We start from the raw sequence: 17,199 nt of genomic DNA, 5'->3' as shown, positions 1-17,199 counted from the left end.
TTAAGGCAATTTTGTGAGCCTACTGATTAGTGGGAACTATCTTCAAAATTGACGATCTGGGAGAAACAAGCTGAACACTTACTACAGTTTTTTTCATCAGATCCATCCCCACAGTCGTTGTCTGTGTCACAAAGCCAGATCCTCGGGATACACTGCTTATTATCACAAGTATACAAACTTGCTGGGCAGGAAGCAGGTCCTGCAGTGGGGCAATGTTCTTCGTCACTGCCATCCAGGCAGTCATTGTGCCTATCACAGCGCCAGCGTCCTGGAATGCACTGCCCATGAGCACAGGTAAACGCAGAGGCGGCACAGGTATTGTCTAAATCAGAAAAAGAAGCATCTCTTAGACATTGGCTTTCACAACATTACAATTAGCTCCTTTCCTTACAAAAGCATGGCCCAGTGCAACTTCCTTCAACTGCAGTGGAAACTCTACCTGGTTCAGGGAAGAAGAGGATGATCTGGGCAACAAACTTTAAAGTTAACGCCATTACATGGTATCTACGTTGACCACTGGAGTTCATAGTAACCTTTAAAAATACTCATCAGACAATGTGTATGTCTGTGGAAGTAAAGAGAACTATGTATTTTCTTTGGAAGGAAAAGGAATAGAGAACTAACACTCAAGGTAGGAAGAAGAGAGGAAGGGAAGAGAGAATATGTCTAATTCATGTTTCTAATTCCCTATTTATTCTTGTTCTTCAATACATTTTTCAATGCCTCAGGCAACTCCAGAAGCTATAGCCTACACATAAGCAGCTGCTCTGGATTAGTGCAGTGTCTTCAAACAGTAAGTTTACAACAACAAATCACAGATCCAAAACCATCCTTCCTCCTTTACCCGCCCCCCAAAAAAGAACTTTTTATCACCACAAAAGGGCTATTTTGCCAATAATCTTACCCAGTTGTCCAAATCCTGAAATTTCTTCAACTACTCTTACTGTTTGAATTTTTTAATGGAATACTTCAGAGTCAGCAATAGTACTTTTTGCTCAGAGAGCTGGGCTGTGTCCAGGACTCTCCAGATTGGAGTAAGCATGAAAAGAAGAAAATGAGAAGGCAGATAGCTGACATTCTACACCTAAAGCACTGCTCTTGAAGAGGAAAAGAAGCATACCAAATACGGTTTTCAAAGGCTTCAAGTTCAAGGACCTATTCAGGAATATTCATCTCTGAGGTCCTAAAAGGCATTGACCAATTTATTTTGGTTCAACATTGTGGAAAATGCTGTTGCCAAGATGCAATTAGCCTGTGCTAGTCCAAATACCCAATGGGAGAGGGAGCTTTTGAATTGCTGGAGGTCTCTTTCTCAGCTTTTTCTATACCTTTGAACTTTTGGGTATTATACTAGTTAAGAAGGAATGTCCTCCCAAAGAGGCTAGGTTTAAAGGAGTCTAAAGTGATACACACCATAAACTATTCAGAACCATTCTCAGGGTATTTTTGACCTAATTTCCTAACTCAAAAGCCACAGAAGTACATTTTACTCTCAGTGGATCTGTGACCTAACAACATGAATATTTATCCTCTCCAGTGATACACATCGCAACTCATCTAACCCTACCCACCCCATCTGATTCCTGTTTATGTCCTCCCATAAATTCTGGGAATTTATTATTATTATCTGGGAATAAATTAGGGGCCTTTTTATAGATCTATTGACACACATACCTTGAGGTATGTCAGCTGTCCATCAGTAATCCATCATTCTTACTTTATGGCCAGCCCAGATTCTCTTTCTAATATACATTTCTTTGATGACATCCTTTGTACAATTTCTTCATAATTTCTGGTTTTGTTTTTTGTTTGGTTTTTTGCATTGACGTCTGTTCATAGTTAGCATATATCTCTCCATGGTCCTTTACAAAAGTACTTCAGTTTTAGACACCTTAGCCCCTGAGTGCTTCAATGCTTTTCTAAACCAGAACTACACCACTAGCCTCTTACAAATCTACCTTTTTCCATCTGTCCATTCCGAGTAATTAACTTCCCTGCACAAATACTTACTTAGTGTGCCACAGTGTTGCTCATCACTGTTATCATGGCAGTCATCAACACCATCACAGCGATAATACCTTGGTACACATTTGCCATTGTTACAGGAAAAGGAATAGGACCCACACTGCAGAGTGGGTGGTTCATTGGATGGATCCTCAACACATGTCAGCTGATTGGAGCTGAGCTTCATGCCATATGGGCAGCCACAAACTCGCTGAAAATTAGGAACTGGGAAACAAAAATGGCTGCAATCTCCATTGGGATTTGTTGCTCGATTGCAGTAGTTAGAGCCTGTAAAAGAAATATGTTGAAGTAGTATTCTATGTAGAGTTCAATTAAAGATTGGCCAAACTAGGAATTACATCATTTACATAATTTAATAAATTAAATCCCAGAAACTATCCCATAGCAAGCCACTCTTTGGTAGTAAGCGCTTACAAGCTTTGTACTTTGCTTAATCTTTTCGAACTCAGCTACCAAAATGCTCCCCCCCCCATTCCCAAGGTAAGTTCTCTTGCTTTAATTCTACTAGTTCACTATCTAGTTAGCAGAAAGAATAAACAGATCTGGAATCAAAGCACCTGGATTCAAATGCTCTCCCTAACAAGAATATTTTATATGGGCCTGGGCAAGTCACTTACTTTCTATGCCCTCGTTTTTCTTATCCATAAAATGATGGGTTTGCAACGGATAACCTCTGAGGTCCCTTCTGCCTCTAGTACTCTGATCCTATGATCCTAAGCTAATTGTGTGGAATTATTATTGTTCAGTTGTTTCAGTCCTGTCCAAATCCCCATTTGGGGTTTTCTTGGCAAAGATACTGCAGTGGTTTGCCATTTCCTTCTCCAGCTCATTTTACTGATGAGGAAACTGAGGTAAACAGGGCTAAGTGACTTGCCCGCGGTCACACAGCTAGTAAGTGTCTGAGGCCAGATTTGAACTCATGAAGATGAGTCTTCCTAAATCCAAGATCAGCACTCTATCTACATGCTGCCTAACTGCCAATTATATTGGAATTATGGAGTTATATTCAACTATAAACATATGGACATGATGAAACAATTTCTAAAAATAAATGACATCTATGTTAGAAAACATGATGTCTTTTGTAAAGGCTATGAATCCACTTACCAGTTTGGGTATTAGCATTATAAGATTTCACATGCATTATATTATTAATGCCTCTTCGAATAATGGTCATCTCTCCACCATCAGTTTTCCTTACTCGAACAATTCCACCCAATCGCCAGTCAGTAAAATACACATAATCTGGAAATGAAGACATAGAGTAGTACTTAAAATCAAAGGGTCCCATGCACTCACTCAGTTGTGTGTCACTGAAAAGATCCAACAGAACTAAGATTTCTCTTAACTAAAAAAAAAAATGCTTTATCCTTTTTTTCTTTCAGGAAGAATAGAAATAACTGAATAAAAACTTCAACACAGATAGGATCATAGATTGAGAATTGGAAGGGATCTTGAAGACCATTTCTTCTAAACCCTTCATCTTACAGATGAGGAAAATAAGGGTAAAGGAGATTAAGTGATTGCCAAGGTCACACAAGTAGTATATAACAGAGAAGAAATTTGAACCCAAGCCCTCTGACTCCAAAGCCAGTACACTTTACACTATATTAAACTGCCTCTTTAACAAGTTTCATTATTTTTAATGATTTACTTCTTATTGAAGAAATGACTATTCTGTGTATTACAAATAAATATATTTCTCCAATTTCAATAAAGACTATATAGGGTGTTTTGTACTTGTTTGTAATTAAATTTATATTTGCATATTAAAAAGTTAATATCACACAACTGTTTTGCACCATTTAATCAGTTGACCAAGCAATCAACAAATATTTCTCAAGTATCTAATGTATATCAGGCACAATTCCAATGCCAATTAACTCACCCATTAGAATAGTAGAATGGGAGACAGAAAATACATTTTTGCCATTTCTAAAATTCCATGCTCTGTATTCTAAACACAACTCTCAACTTTTTTCTCAGACTCAATTTTTTATTTAGAAAAAAGGTGTTCTGGTTAACTAAGAGTTAAGTACAAAATCCTCCTTGTTTCAACATTCATTGTTGAAAAAAAAAAAAAGATTGGCCGAGAAAGACAAGCAAATTCAATTTTTTCTCATTCTCAATCGATCTACTTCAAATCAAGTTACAAAATTTTTCATTCTCAATCTGTTTTCTTCAAGTCAAGAAATTCAAGTTTTCTCTCAAAACAATGGGAGAAAGAATATGGATGGATCGATTGGCATCGAGCTGACTCCTGCTACTTCATGGTTCCCAGATATATTTATAGATAGGATGAAACATTGAAACAGCTGATCAAGAATAGTGAAGGTATTAATGTTGTTTGCTGAACTTCTCATATCACTGCTACATTGCAAAAATTGTGTTCTATGTTAGGGTCACTATACTGTATCTGGCACAATAGACTAATAAGAATCAGAGAATTTGAACAAGCAGTCCTTTTACTAAAAATCGTTCAATATCATTAGGTATAAGCAATTCTCCATTTGATTTAAAAGCAGTCCATAGAATAAAAACAAATAAAAAACACGAGCAAGAAAGTTTCCCTGGAGCCTCAGGAGCTCTTTGCCAAAGTCTCACCAAGTGTTTTTATACTCCAAAAACAGCCCCCAATTGCAGTGTGGCCCTGGCTTCAGTAAGCCTAGAACTATGGAATCAGCTCTAGCTAGGCAGGCAGATAGGTTGGACGAAGCCACATCACAGATACTCTAATTTGGGTGGTGGTTCACATAAGGCAAAGGGGGTGGGAAATGAACCCTAAGAAAATCCACAGTGCAATGGATTGAGAGCCCACTCAGTTTGAGGAAATACTATAGGTGAGGAAAGCCTAGAGGATCCCAGGCACTATCTTGAACAAGCTGCTGACCACTCAGTTTCCAGCTAAGTGCTGGAGAATCCTTGTTGAAAATATCTTTTCTCTATTGTAGCTAAATAAGGTACCTTTGTTAATTGTTGAATGACCTAGGAGTGCCTCAACACTGAGCCTGAACTAGTAGGGTACTGGCCAGAGTCAGGCCCCTCCTCAACAGTCTACTATTCCCCCCTTCACCTCTGGATTTAGAGTCACATGGTAATTCAATACATAATCACATATGCTGGAGAATGGTTTTCCCAGAGAGCTTCTAGCCAGGCTCTTACCAACAACAAAGGACCAGGAGATGCCATAAATGTGTTAGCACAATTAGCTTTCTCATCTTTATTCATTCATTCATTCATTCAACAAATTTTTAGCATGTACCATGTGTAAGGAATTGTGCTGGATGCTAGAGATACAAAGATGGAAAGTGGCACCATCCCTGTCTTCAAGAAGCTTACATTCTAACAGGAAAGATACAATACTTTACAAATAACTATGATTTTAAAAAAATAGGTCCTAACAAAGTTGTGAAAATTGGGAAAATCAAATTCTATTTTGTTATTGATTTTATTCTGTACCACTGCTGATGCAGTCGTGTTTCATTTGTCCCAGAGTTAAGTTTGAAAACTCAGCTTCCCTGTAAATCACTCACTGTCTCTGAGTTAAGTTTAGAAGTTCAATCCTCCTGCTAATCATTTTTTCTATTCTTGCCTCAAGGAAATCTATTATCTTTGATGGATGCAAGTGAATGCCAGGGAGTCTGGTCTGTCATCCAAGCTAGTCTGGTCCACCATCACTAACCTGTCCTTGCAGGTGGACTCAAACAATGAACATTTCTTAGCGACAGGATGGAAGGAGGGGTTATTGCTAGCCCCTCTTTCTTAATTTCCAGCCAATCATATTGTTCCTCACACCTCTGATGTCACAAGCTTTATAACCAATCATACCGTTTTCCACATTTATAACTCTGCTGTCTATTTTTAGATGCTCTTCCTTTTGTCTGTAAAAAAGGAATGCGAGCCCATTTCAGGGTCTTAGCATTTCTGAAGGGGCTGAAATCCTGTTTATTGGCAAATTCACACTTTGTCAGTAAATCGATAGTGCTTGGAGCTTTGTGCCTCAGTTTACCTTGATTTCAATCATAGCAGCTATTTATGAACATTTGGAGAAAGAAGTCACATTAGATGAGATGTTTTACTGTTTCAAACTCACTTTCAAAGATTGTAAGACCAAACGGATGAGTCATCTGGTTAATGCGCTCAAGAGTCCGTCGATCCAGACCATCAAATGTGCTGTGCTCAATTTTATCAAAAAAGGCATCTACCCAGTACAGCCGTAAAGCACTAAAATAATAACAATAAAGTGATTGGTTTGTTAAACAATAGTAATAAAGACAGATAACTAACATTTACTTAGCACTTTAAGGTTTGCAAAGTACTTTAACTCATGTCAACCCAGCTGATCCTCACAACAACCCTATAAGGTAGGTGGTGTTATTATACCAATTTTACACATGAGAAAACCGAGGTTAATAAATGTTCAGTGACTTGCCCAGGGTCACACAGCTAGGGAGTATGTGTCAGCATCTGAACCCAGATCTTCCTGACTCCAAGTTCTGTGCTCTGTCTGCAGCACCTATAAGACCTTAAGATCCACCAAAAAATTTATGAACATTATCTAACTTCAACTCAATAATAGCTGTATAAGGTAGGGGCCTGGAGTCAGGAAGACGAGTTCAAATCTTGCCTCAGATACTTACTAGTTGTGTGACCTTGGGCAAGTCATTTAACCTCTGCTTGCCTCAGTTTCCTCAACTGTAAAATGGCAATAATAATGCACCTAACTCCCAAGGTAGTTGTGAGGATCAAATGATATAATATTTTTAAAACACTTAGCATGGTGCTATTTGTAAAGCGTATAGCACATAGTTTTAATTCATTTCATTTTTCAGTCATTTTTCAGTTGTATTAGACTCTTTGTGACCCCATTCGGGGTTTTCTTGGCAGAGATCCTGGCATGGTTTTCTATGAATTTCTCCAGTTCACTCTATAGATAAGGAAACTGAGGCAAACATGTTTAACTGAATTTCCCAGGGTCACATAGCAAAGAAGTGTCTGAGGCCAGAGTTGAACTCAGGAAGAGGAATCTTCCTAACTTCATGTCTAATGTTCTATCCACTGTGCCACCTAGACACTTATAGAATATAGTAGGTACCATGTAAATACTAGTGACTATTAATATTATTATTGTTGTTATTATCAACTCCACTTTACAAATGATGCAACTAAGATTCAGAGATGTTAAGTGATTTGCACTGGTCACACAACTAGCATGTGTCAGAAGTAGGATTTAAGCCCAGTGATCTATTACTGCCATTCAAGTAGCTAGGAGAAAGATTGTATATGATGATTATCTAAAAATACTAATATTTCCATCAAGTAATTTGATATTAATTTCTTTAAAGTTGATTTGAATTTCTTATTGTTTTAGAATTTAACTTCAGAAAAATCAGAAGGCCAAGTAATAATACACATAATAAAAATGCTAAAAGTATTTATTTCCAAAAGTTTCTCCTTCCTCTGAAATCCTGTACTATTTACCATCTACTGTCTTGTCCTCTTTCTTGTCTCCTCATGTGTCTCCATTCTCAAATTACATTTTCTCTCCCTTAAAGCAACTCACATATCACGGACTTTTTCCACCTTGCATGGCACTTAAACATAGAAGAAGCTTGGTAAATATGACCTGATTGGTGTATTACTAGCCAGAAAGTCCTAGAATCAGAGATTAGAATTATAAGGGACCTGACCAGCCAGTTATTCCAACCCCTATCTGTCCGTGAATCTCCTATACAACATCTCTCCAAAATGGTCATCTGATCTTTGTACCTACCTCCCAGAATAGTTGTGAGGATCAAATGATATAATGTTTGTAAAATACTTAGCATAGTGCTATTTATAAAGTACATAGCACACAGTTTTTATTGATCTCATTTTTCAGTCATTTTTCAGTTGTATCTGACTCTTTGTGACTCCTTTCAAGGTTTTCTTGGCAAAAATACTGGAGTGGTTTGCCATTTCCTTCTCCATTTGATTTTTACAGATGAGGAAACTGAGGCAAACAAGGTTAAGTGACTTGCCCAAGGTCACACACATCAGGGAAGATGAGTATTCCTGACTTCAGACCTGGAACTCTATCCACTGTGACACTTAGCTGCCTTTAGAAGATGGTAGGTATCAGGGCAGCTAGGTGGCACAGTGGATAGAGCGCCAGCCCTGAAGTCAGGAGGACCCGAGTTCAAATGTGACCTCAGACCACCTTGACACTTACTAGCTGTGTGACCCTTGGCAAGTCACTTAACCCCAATTGCCTTAAAAGAAAAAACTAGACGATGGTAGGTGCCTAATAAACTCTAGTTAACTGGCTAACTAACCTCTCCTCCAGTTTTCATTAACACGTATATGATTTAAATATAGGTTTGTAGGCATAACTGTAGCTAATAGATAATATCTACATTTTTGTGTTTTTATGTAGTTTTGTCTGTTCTCCCAACTATTCTACCAAATATCACCATCATTCCCTTCAAGTTCATGTCTTCTTCCTTGACATCACCCCCAAAACCCCTCACACTGCACTCTACTCCTGAAACTCAGTAGCTTACCCCCAGTCTAGGGCCAAACCATTAGGCCATCCAAGAGTGGTGTTCACTATTGGCATTGCATGAGACCCGTCACTCCAGGCTCTCATGATTTTAGCAGGACGGTACCAGTCTGTCCAGAACACATACCTGCAAAATGGGAATAGGAATGAGGAGCATTAAATTAAGGACGCCAAAAATGTACACCAACTCTAAGTCAAGTAGAAAGTTTCCCTAAATCCTGATTTATTTTCTCCGCACAAAACAGGGCTTTAAATATAAGCTATATGAATTAACTAGTGATGTAGCTGAATACAAAATACAGTTATCAAAATGTGACCAACCTCATAAAAAATAAAGGGGTTAAAACAGGTTAACACAATCACATATATGTATACAATGGACAGATGCATACATAACTAAATATAATATATTTGTGTATAAGAAATAATATTCTAAAATATAGAATAATGTAATAATATAAACATACACACACACACATATATATACATATATATATATACATATATATATATATATATATATATATATATATATATATACACACACATACATATAAAGTTAGTGCAAAAGGTTCTAAAAATACTTTAATTATTTTTTATCTGGACCCATAAGAGTCAAAGTGGTATCAGTAGAGAGCCAGCCTGGGAGTCAGAAAGATCTGGGTTCAAGACCTACCACTGACACATACTGGCTATGTGGCCCTAGGAACCTCTCAGCACCCACAAACAACTCTATAGTTCAATAGCATCAAACTAGAATAGAACCCAGGTCACTAAACTGCATGTATGAATCCCTAAAGCAACATATTGATTTTAAAAACTACATATTTACTAAGTTCTATTGTATTTTTATTTATTTTGCTAAATAAGTCCCCAATTACATTTTAATCTGGTTTGGTAGCACTCCAGAGGGTTGCAGACCCTTGAATACTGTGTTTAAACCTCTGGTTTAAACAATAAATGGCAAAATTTGCTGGTAGAGGGAGCTTCCTTAGTGGAATTCACTTACACAAATGAAATGACCTCATGTATACCAAAGCAAATACATAAGCATAAATAATTATTCTTAAATAAGATTAGGAATAAATGTTAGACTAATCCAAGTTTAACAAAAAGTTTTTTCCAGGCCATATTTATATTTATTTATATAAAAGGACTAAGTTGACAAAACTTAGTAAACACATACAAACACCATATGAACACTGTAAAACTCCATAGCATAGGATGTCAAATAATAATCTGGCAACAGCAAATGGTACACCTTAGAACAAATAAACTTGTTCATAATCCTATAATGAGATGCTTGCCAAGGAATAGCAACAAGAAATACATTAGAAAATGCTTCTCGTGTGTACAAAGCTTTCCAATATGATATGCTACTGGAAAAACTGAAAAGTTTCTGAAGTTTGAAATTTTACCTTACCAAATCCAAAATTCATACCAGGCATTTTCACTTTCAAAATTTGGGAGGAAAATAGCAGGATGACTGGCTGATTAGTTGAAGCAGAACTACACTCAGGAAGAATAAAGTCAACAATCACATAATTTTGTTCCCCCAGAATTTAAATGTCATTGACTTTTCAGGCTAAGGTTATTGCCAACCGGATTTCCAAATAAGAAACCTGAGTTCCCAGAACAGTTCTGTGGAGAGTTTCTAAAAGGACATGGAAGAAAACTGTACCAAACAAGAAGGTATGGAAGTGTTATTAAGTACACCATTATAGGGAACAGCCACTCAGTGAGATTATAGATGCACTGAAATAGCTAAGAAGTAGGGAGAACATCAGAGATAGGGGTTTAAGTCTAATAAGCTCATCCACTTATTAATGTTGTCATCTTTGACAAGTCACTTTAAATTCTCTCAACATTGGTTTCTCCATTTGTAAAAAAAAAAAAAAAGAAAAACCTAACCTACTCTCCCTACCTACTAGATCATGGTCAGGATGAAATGAGATAACATAAGTAAATAGCTTTACAAATCTTAAATGCTGTATAAATATACACTGTTAATATCAGAGTCTTCAGTGATAGATGTCATCACCTATGTTCAAACCCATCTTCTAATATTAAGATGTATTTTAAGGTTGGAAAAACCCTGGATTACAAGACAAAATGAACCATAGACCTCTCTTGACCAATATAAAGCTAAAATAAACATGTTTATGTCTTAAATCTACCCCAAATTACCTATTTTAATGAATGTCAATATATGCAAAAGAAATTTTTGTGCCACATGCCAGGTCTACTCCTGACCTGAAGAGACTACTTAAGGTCAACATCACTTTTACATACAGGAATGCCTTGCCCAAGCTACCTTTTGATGTTCAAGAGGGACAGAGATAAAATTGGGCTAATAATCCAGAAAACTTTTTTTTTCTTTCAGCTGGTTCTTCTTAATCAAAGTTATTCTACCTGGAACTTGACCTCTCACAATGTGCCTTCTTGACCTCATAGGAGTTAAAAGAATCCTCAAGGTAGTGAATAATCAGGCAACTTTTCAAAACTAGGCATCATAATTTACATTTGTTAGCAAATTCATGGGGTGAACAAGTGCTTAGTATAGAAGTTAATAAAGTTCCTCACTAATAAAGCCACTATTTTTAAAGGTTTCTCTGTCAATTTTATGAAGAGGAAGCTAAAAAGATAACCAAAATAAGCAAGACTTGCTTTGTATGATTTTAGTTCTAGGGGTCAGTCTCTCACCACAAAGAAGTACATAAGGAATATTAGCCACACTTTTCATCATACCCTTCCAAACAAAACTATATTGCTTGGAGTTAATTATTCTGAAAACACTATCTAGTATTTCATCATACTCAGACACAGTAACGTAAGTACTGAAAAGGAACATTGTAAACTGTTCTGTCTTAACTTGTCTGACACTATAGAGTATGTGATAGTAAAACACCTGAAACTTTATCTGGGGTCTAAGAGATTTTTAGAATATATAGATCCTACTGAATGAACAGGCAAGTTTTGCTCAACTTTATATCAATACATTAAAGCAGGAACAGAATCTAAGCCTTTAAAGATAATTCCACTGGATATTCCTTCACTATGGAATCCATTTTACCTTGTACTTTCTTCTGCAATTCTGACAATCACGAGGGAATAAAAGGAAAATAAATTAGGAAATATGAAACAGATGAGTATTTGTGAGAGGGAGATAAAATAATTAGTTTCATTTATTCTTATACAGATAAAATTAAAACCTATTAGGATTCAAAGAATGCAATCTTATATTAACAAACCAACAACCAAATTCCCAACAGCATCATTTTTCAATGACCTAGAATGCCTAGGACCTAGAATACCAAGCTTTTAAAGAAGAAAATACAAGTAAGCACACATTTACTTACCCAATAACTGGATGGACCGCTATTGATCGTGGGTTGTTTAAGTTCTGAACTATTGCTCGTCTTGATTTATCCACTAATCTCATGACACTTATACTCCTGTATCGGGGGTCTGTCCAATAAAGATTCTTTGAAATCCAATCAAAAGCTAAATCTTCAACACTTTCCACCCTGTTGGCTGTGAGAATTTCTCTTCCTAAGGGTTAAAATATATACATGGCTTAACTCAAAATCTCTTACATGCAGTTGTAAAAGGCATTAATATATATTTAAAGCATGGTTCAGTAACTCACATAAAAAGAATTTTTTAAAGATTGCAATACTATGAATATTATATAGAAGTGAAGGAGAAATAAATTTAAAAACCAGAAATTTGAAGGATTTTTAAAATTAGAGATGTGATGAGTTTAGTCTTGCAGTGACAAAAATTAAAAGTTGTTCGGATTCACAGAACATAATCTTATAGTCATGAGTAATAACATTAAGTATGTAAATAAAATACCAATATACTCCTAAGGGTTTTAAATCTCAAAGGGAAAATATAATCCTGATAAATTTAGAACTCACACTGGTTTGATCTTTTCCTACCCTCCCTTACTCAGCCTTCCAGACAAGTTTTTTACATTGCAAAAGATCTGAATATGTGATACTTGATTTCACCCACTTATTAACACTATCCTTAGCTAGCCTTGAGGATCTGGCACTGCCCAGCACGAGTTGTGGGGGTTGCCCAGAGATATTAACTCCCAAACTCTTTACTCAAGAGTCATCCATAAATGACAGCATTGCCAAGTTTTCAAAAGACTAGCAAATACCCCACAACACAGACATCAGAATCAGGTGCAGGAAGAGGAAAAAAGATTTTTCTTTTCTTTGCAACTTTTTCAATTCTTTTACACATGTTTAAAGATCTACAATAGGGAAGTTACCACAGAGAGCAAATCATAGTTTTCTTCCATGGAGAAATCTATCTAATTATAGATTTACATATTTCATTGCTAGCTGAATTGTTGGGGGAACTCCTAAAAGAATTCAATATGTAGTTCATCTTTAATTCCAAATTCATGGATTTACTTCTAGCCTAAAGTCTAGGTAGTCTATTGTTTTTAAACAGAAATAAATGGAAATCATTTTCAGATATGTTTGAGTATAGCCTGGTATCCTTTTATCAATTTCAGGCTCTCTATATAAGGTATAAGTTTTATGTTTGATTTCCTGATTGAGAATACAACACAGTCAATTATCATTCACACATTTTTGAGCTTTAAAAATAAAGGGAAAGTAGGGGCAACTAGGTGGCACAGTAGATAGAACTCTGACCTTGGAGTCAGGAGGACCTGAGTTCAAATCAAGCCTCAGACACTTGACACTTACTAGCTGTGTGACCTTGAACAAGTTACTTAACCCCGATTGCCTCACCAAAAAGCAATAAACAAACAAACAAATAAATAAATAAATGAATGAATGAATGAATAAACAAGTGGAAAGTTTTCATCGCAGTTTTATTTGTTTGTTTGTTTTAATGAATACAGCTAGTGATATTTTTCTCTTAATTAAACTCCTTTTACCAAAAATATTAGACTATCAAACTTAGAAGCAATACAAAGCTTATTAACTTAGTTACCATCAAATTTCTCCAGCTAAACAATTTCAGACAGAAGATTTAAAAAGTTGATTATATCCTACCTGTGCCATCAATTTTTTGTTTGTAAATAATATCCTTAGTTGTATCAGAAAAAAAAATAGTGTCTTCCTGTGCATAAAAATCAATTCCAACAAAGTATGAAGGGCTTCCTGTCACTGGAATGATGACATCTTCCTGGGTAGAGAGGTTGAATGGGATCCCACGCACTGCCAACTGGGATGAAAAGAGCAGAAATTGCCGCACAGCTACAAAGATTTAAAAAAAAAAGTTTAGTTTTTTTATTGGACTCTTCGATATAAAAAAAACCTCCCAAATAAATATATATTCATAAAGTGTATTTTCCATAATTTTCATGTTACTGTAAAAATCAAAATTAATTTGAATATAAAATAGTTGGAAAGAAGAAAAAGAGAGAAAAGGGAAAAGTAGGAAACAAGACATCAGCAGCAAAACATAACAGTATGTGGTCAAAGTGTTTCAGACATAGCTTAAAATGAACATGATAAAGTATTAGAATAACAAAGGAACAAAGTAGAAGGAGGAGAAAAGGCAACCAGCTAGGAAGAAGACACATCTGCCCCACCTGCCATGCCTTCCTATGAAGCCTCTATTTAAAACATCTTTTAGAAAGGATTCTACCCCTGTGCTACATGAATACAGGCATTCAGGAGTTCCATTAAATCTCATGGGAATCTCATCAAAAACCATCTGTAAAATCCATTTCTCAGCACATTTTTTTCTGGCTTACTTTGGTGAAGGACCCCACGCCAGAAAGTGCACTGAGGTTCTGAGACCATGAGCAACCACAGCAAGAGAGAGAATTGAAAAATACAAAATGTGGCAAGGCGTTGAATAAAAGCTTTTTAAACCTGAGGACAAAAGAAGAATGTGTCAGAGAACAGGGAGAGAGAAATAGAGAAAAAGAGAGAGAGAGAATGTTGGGTCCAGGGCAGGAGATGCAATTTATAGTAATTGGGACATAATCATAGATAGATAGATAGATAGATAGATAGATAGATAGATAGATAGATAGATAGATAGATAGATAGATAGATAGATAATAAAGAGGTATGCGTGCTACAGGTAAGTAATTCAGTCTCTGATTTTAAAGATATTTAGAAAAAATTTTATTTGATTCCAGAAATAGCCGAGACATTAACAGAACCATCTGAGGAAAGCTAAGATGAATCCCAGTCTTCCACTAAGGGGTGGAAGCAACCAGCACTAAAAGTTTAGCGTCTGCCAAGGTAATAAAGCCAAAATCACAATTGGTCAACTACAAAGGGAATCTCTGGAGTGAGAACTGATGCTCAAGAAAAAGAATTAAGTTGAAAGGGTTCATGTTTTCTCTCAAAGGAGCAAAGGCTTTGAAAGGTGTGATCTAGTTAAAAGCTTACCTGATTTTCCAAGAGATATCATTAATTACTTAAGAGAAACTACTAAAAATATAGAGAAGAACCTCTAAGGTAAAGTAAGATGAATAGTGGAAAGTGACAACTAAATTGGAGGTTAGGCTAATTAGAGAAAACAATCTCAAATTAAAACCTCCAGCATTTCATTTTTGCATTATGTGTAGCAACCTTTATTTTAATTCTGAGAGGTCAGTGCATGAAAGGGAATAACATGCCATCAGAAAGAACTAAAGAGTTAAGAGGGGAAGATGAAAATTACAGTCTGAAATAACTGAAAAGTAAATTGAAGACCCAACAAGGCAGAAACCCACATCTTTAAACTCTACCAACAACAACAATTATTATCTCCTGAAGATTCACAGTGCACCTGGAATTGTACTATGTTCTATAAAGATCATACAGAGTTTTTTGTGCTATAAGAAAGCATAAGGGGAAAAAAATAACCAAGCAAAGCATGGGAAAACTACCCCAGCAAAAAAAAAAAAATGGCATTCGATAGGCAGGATAGAGCATGGACACACGGACCATTCTACTGTTTCGCTGAAAAGACCATCTACAGCATTTTTCTTACCAACGCAACGTCGTCCATCAGGGTGTAAGTCAAACCCCAGGATGCATCTGCAGCGGTAGCCCAGGCCATCATTATCAGTTCTATGACTAAGGACGCACACCTGGTCACAACCTCCATTGTTATTCCCACAAGGATTCCTTACTGGAAGCAGGAGGGATTAGATAGAGAATTAGATCTCAGGTATTCTCCTGTCATTAATATTTTGGTTTTCATATTTTCCCCAAAACTCAATTCCATACAATTCAACAGATAGTCATTAAGTATTTTTTAAAGTACCTACTATGTGCAAATCTCTAACCTTGGAGCTAGAGATACAAATGAATGAACAAAATAGTCCTTGTCCCCGTTTAAAACTTAATTTTAAAAGATTACTTATTTTCTCCCTATAAACTAGTGAGAATTTTCTTTTTCCATTTCCATACTTAAATATGAACCATGACTTTGAAATAACATGACTGATTTTTTTAACAAACATATCACAATTTACACATCCAAATTAATACTGTCCCTTCAAAATAGGAGGTAACAACCTCAGGAGGTATTATACAATTATTCCAACAATTGTTTTACCACTATACCAAATTGTTTTGAAATATTTGCTTAGGAATTCTTTGCTTTAAAAATATGTGGTACTTTCTTCTGAATCTCCTCCATAACAGCAAATCTTGGAAGGTGAATTTGACGAAAGAAAGAAAGAAAGAAAGAAAGAAAGAAAGAAAGAAAGAAAGAAAGAAAGAAAAGAAAAGAAAGAAAGAAAGAAAGAAAGAAAGAAAGAAAGAAAGAAAGAAAGAAAGAGAGAAAGAGAGAAAGAGAGAAAGAGAGAAAGAGAGAAAGAGAGAAAGAGAGAGAGAGAGAGAGAGAGAGAGAAAGAGAGAAAGAGAGAAAGAGAGAAAGAGAGAAAGAGAGAGAGAGAGAGACAGAGAGAGAGAGAGAGGGAGGGAGGGAGGGAGGGAGGGAGGAGGAGGGAGGAAGGAAGGAAGGAAGGAAGGAAGGAAAGAAAGAAAGAAAGAAAGAAAGAAAGAAAGAAAGAAAGAAAGAAAGAAAGAAAGAAAGAAAGAAAGAAAGAAAGGAAGAAAGAAAGAAAGAAAGAAAGAGGAAGGAAGGAAGGAAAATAGATGATAGACAGATAGATAGATAACAAAGAAAATCACAGATCATTCAGAACCATGTCTGATAAATAAAGTGCTCAACCTAACTAATAGCATTTAAAGTTAAAAACAATGTGACTATGAAGATTAATAATTGCATTCTCTCTTAGAGCCAACTAGGTGGAGCAGTGAATAGAGCAACAGACCTGGAAGCAGGAAAAATACAGTCTCAGAGATATACTAGTTGTGTGACCCTGGGCAAATTACTTAATCTCTACCTTGGTTTCCTCAACTGCAAAATGGGAATAATAATAATAATAGCATCTATCTCATAGGCTTCTTGTATAAATCAAATGAGATATTTTAAAAGTTCTTATTGCAGTGCATGCAGTAGGTACTTAATAAATGCTTGTTCCTTTCCTCTCCCTGTTCTTCCCTTGAAACTCTGAAGGAAATTCCAAACAGTAGCTTCAGAAAGATTTTAAGCAAAGGTAGCATCACTGTAAAAAGCACATATCCTCCCACAGGATAATTTCAAGTGTCTAAATTCCAGTATATTTG

The 17,199-nt window shown here is 36.1% G+C and overlaps 1 protein-coding gene across 2 annotated transcripts in view; it reads right to left on the bottom strand.

Annotated features, from left to right (window-relative positions):
- LRP2 (LDL receptor related protein 2) overlaps positions 1-17,199 on the bottom strand; it is a 252,103-nt gene that overhangs the window by 142,033 nt on the left and 92,871 nt on the right. For both annotated transcript variants that reach the window (XM_020990917.2, XM_020990918.2), the window contains exons 15-22: positions 15,551-15,691; positions 13,609-13,812; positions 11,926-12,118; positions 8,568-8,693; positions 6,119-6,249; positions 3,133-3,270; positions 2,011-2,292; positions 83-322 (exon numbers count right to left, since the gene is read on the bottom strand). In XM_020990917.2, coding sequence (XP_020846576.1) covers positions 83-322; positions 2,011-2,292; positions 3,133-3,270; positions 6,119-6,249; positions 8,568-8,693; positions 11,926-12,118; positions 13,609-13,812; positions 15,551-15,691 — 1,455 coding nt within the window. The remainder of the gene's footprint in view (positions 1-82; positions 323-2,010; positions 2,293-3,132; positions 3,271-6,118; positions 6,250-8,567; positions 8,694-11,925; positions 12,119-13,608; positions 13,813-15,550; positions 15,692-17,199) is intronic.

Source organism: Phascolarctos cinereus, unplaced genomic scaffold (assembly GCF_003287225.1).
Source record: "Phascolarctos cinereus isolate Bilbo 61053 unplaced genomic scaffold, phaCin_HiC Scaffold_726;HRSCAF=1367, whole genome shotgun sequence".
Lineage (NCBI taxonomy): Eukaryota > Metazoa > Chordata > Mammalia > Diprotodontia > Phascolarctidae > Phascolarctos > Phascolarctos cinereus.
This window is presented reverse-complemented; position numbering and strand designations above follow the sequence as displayed.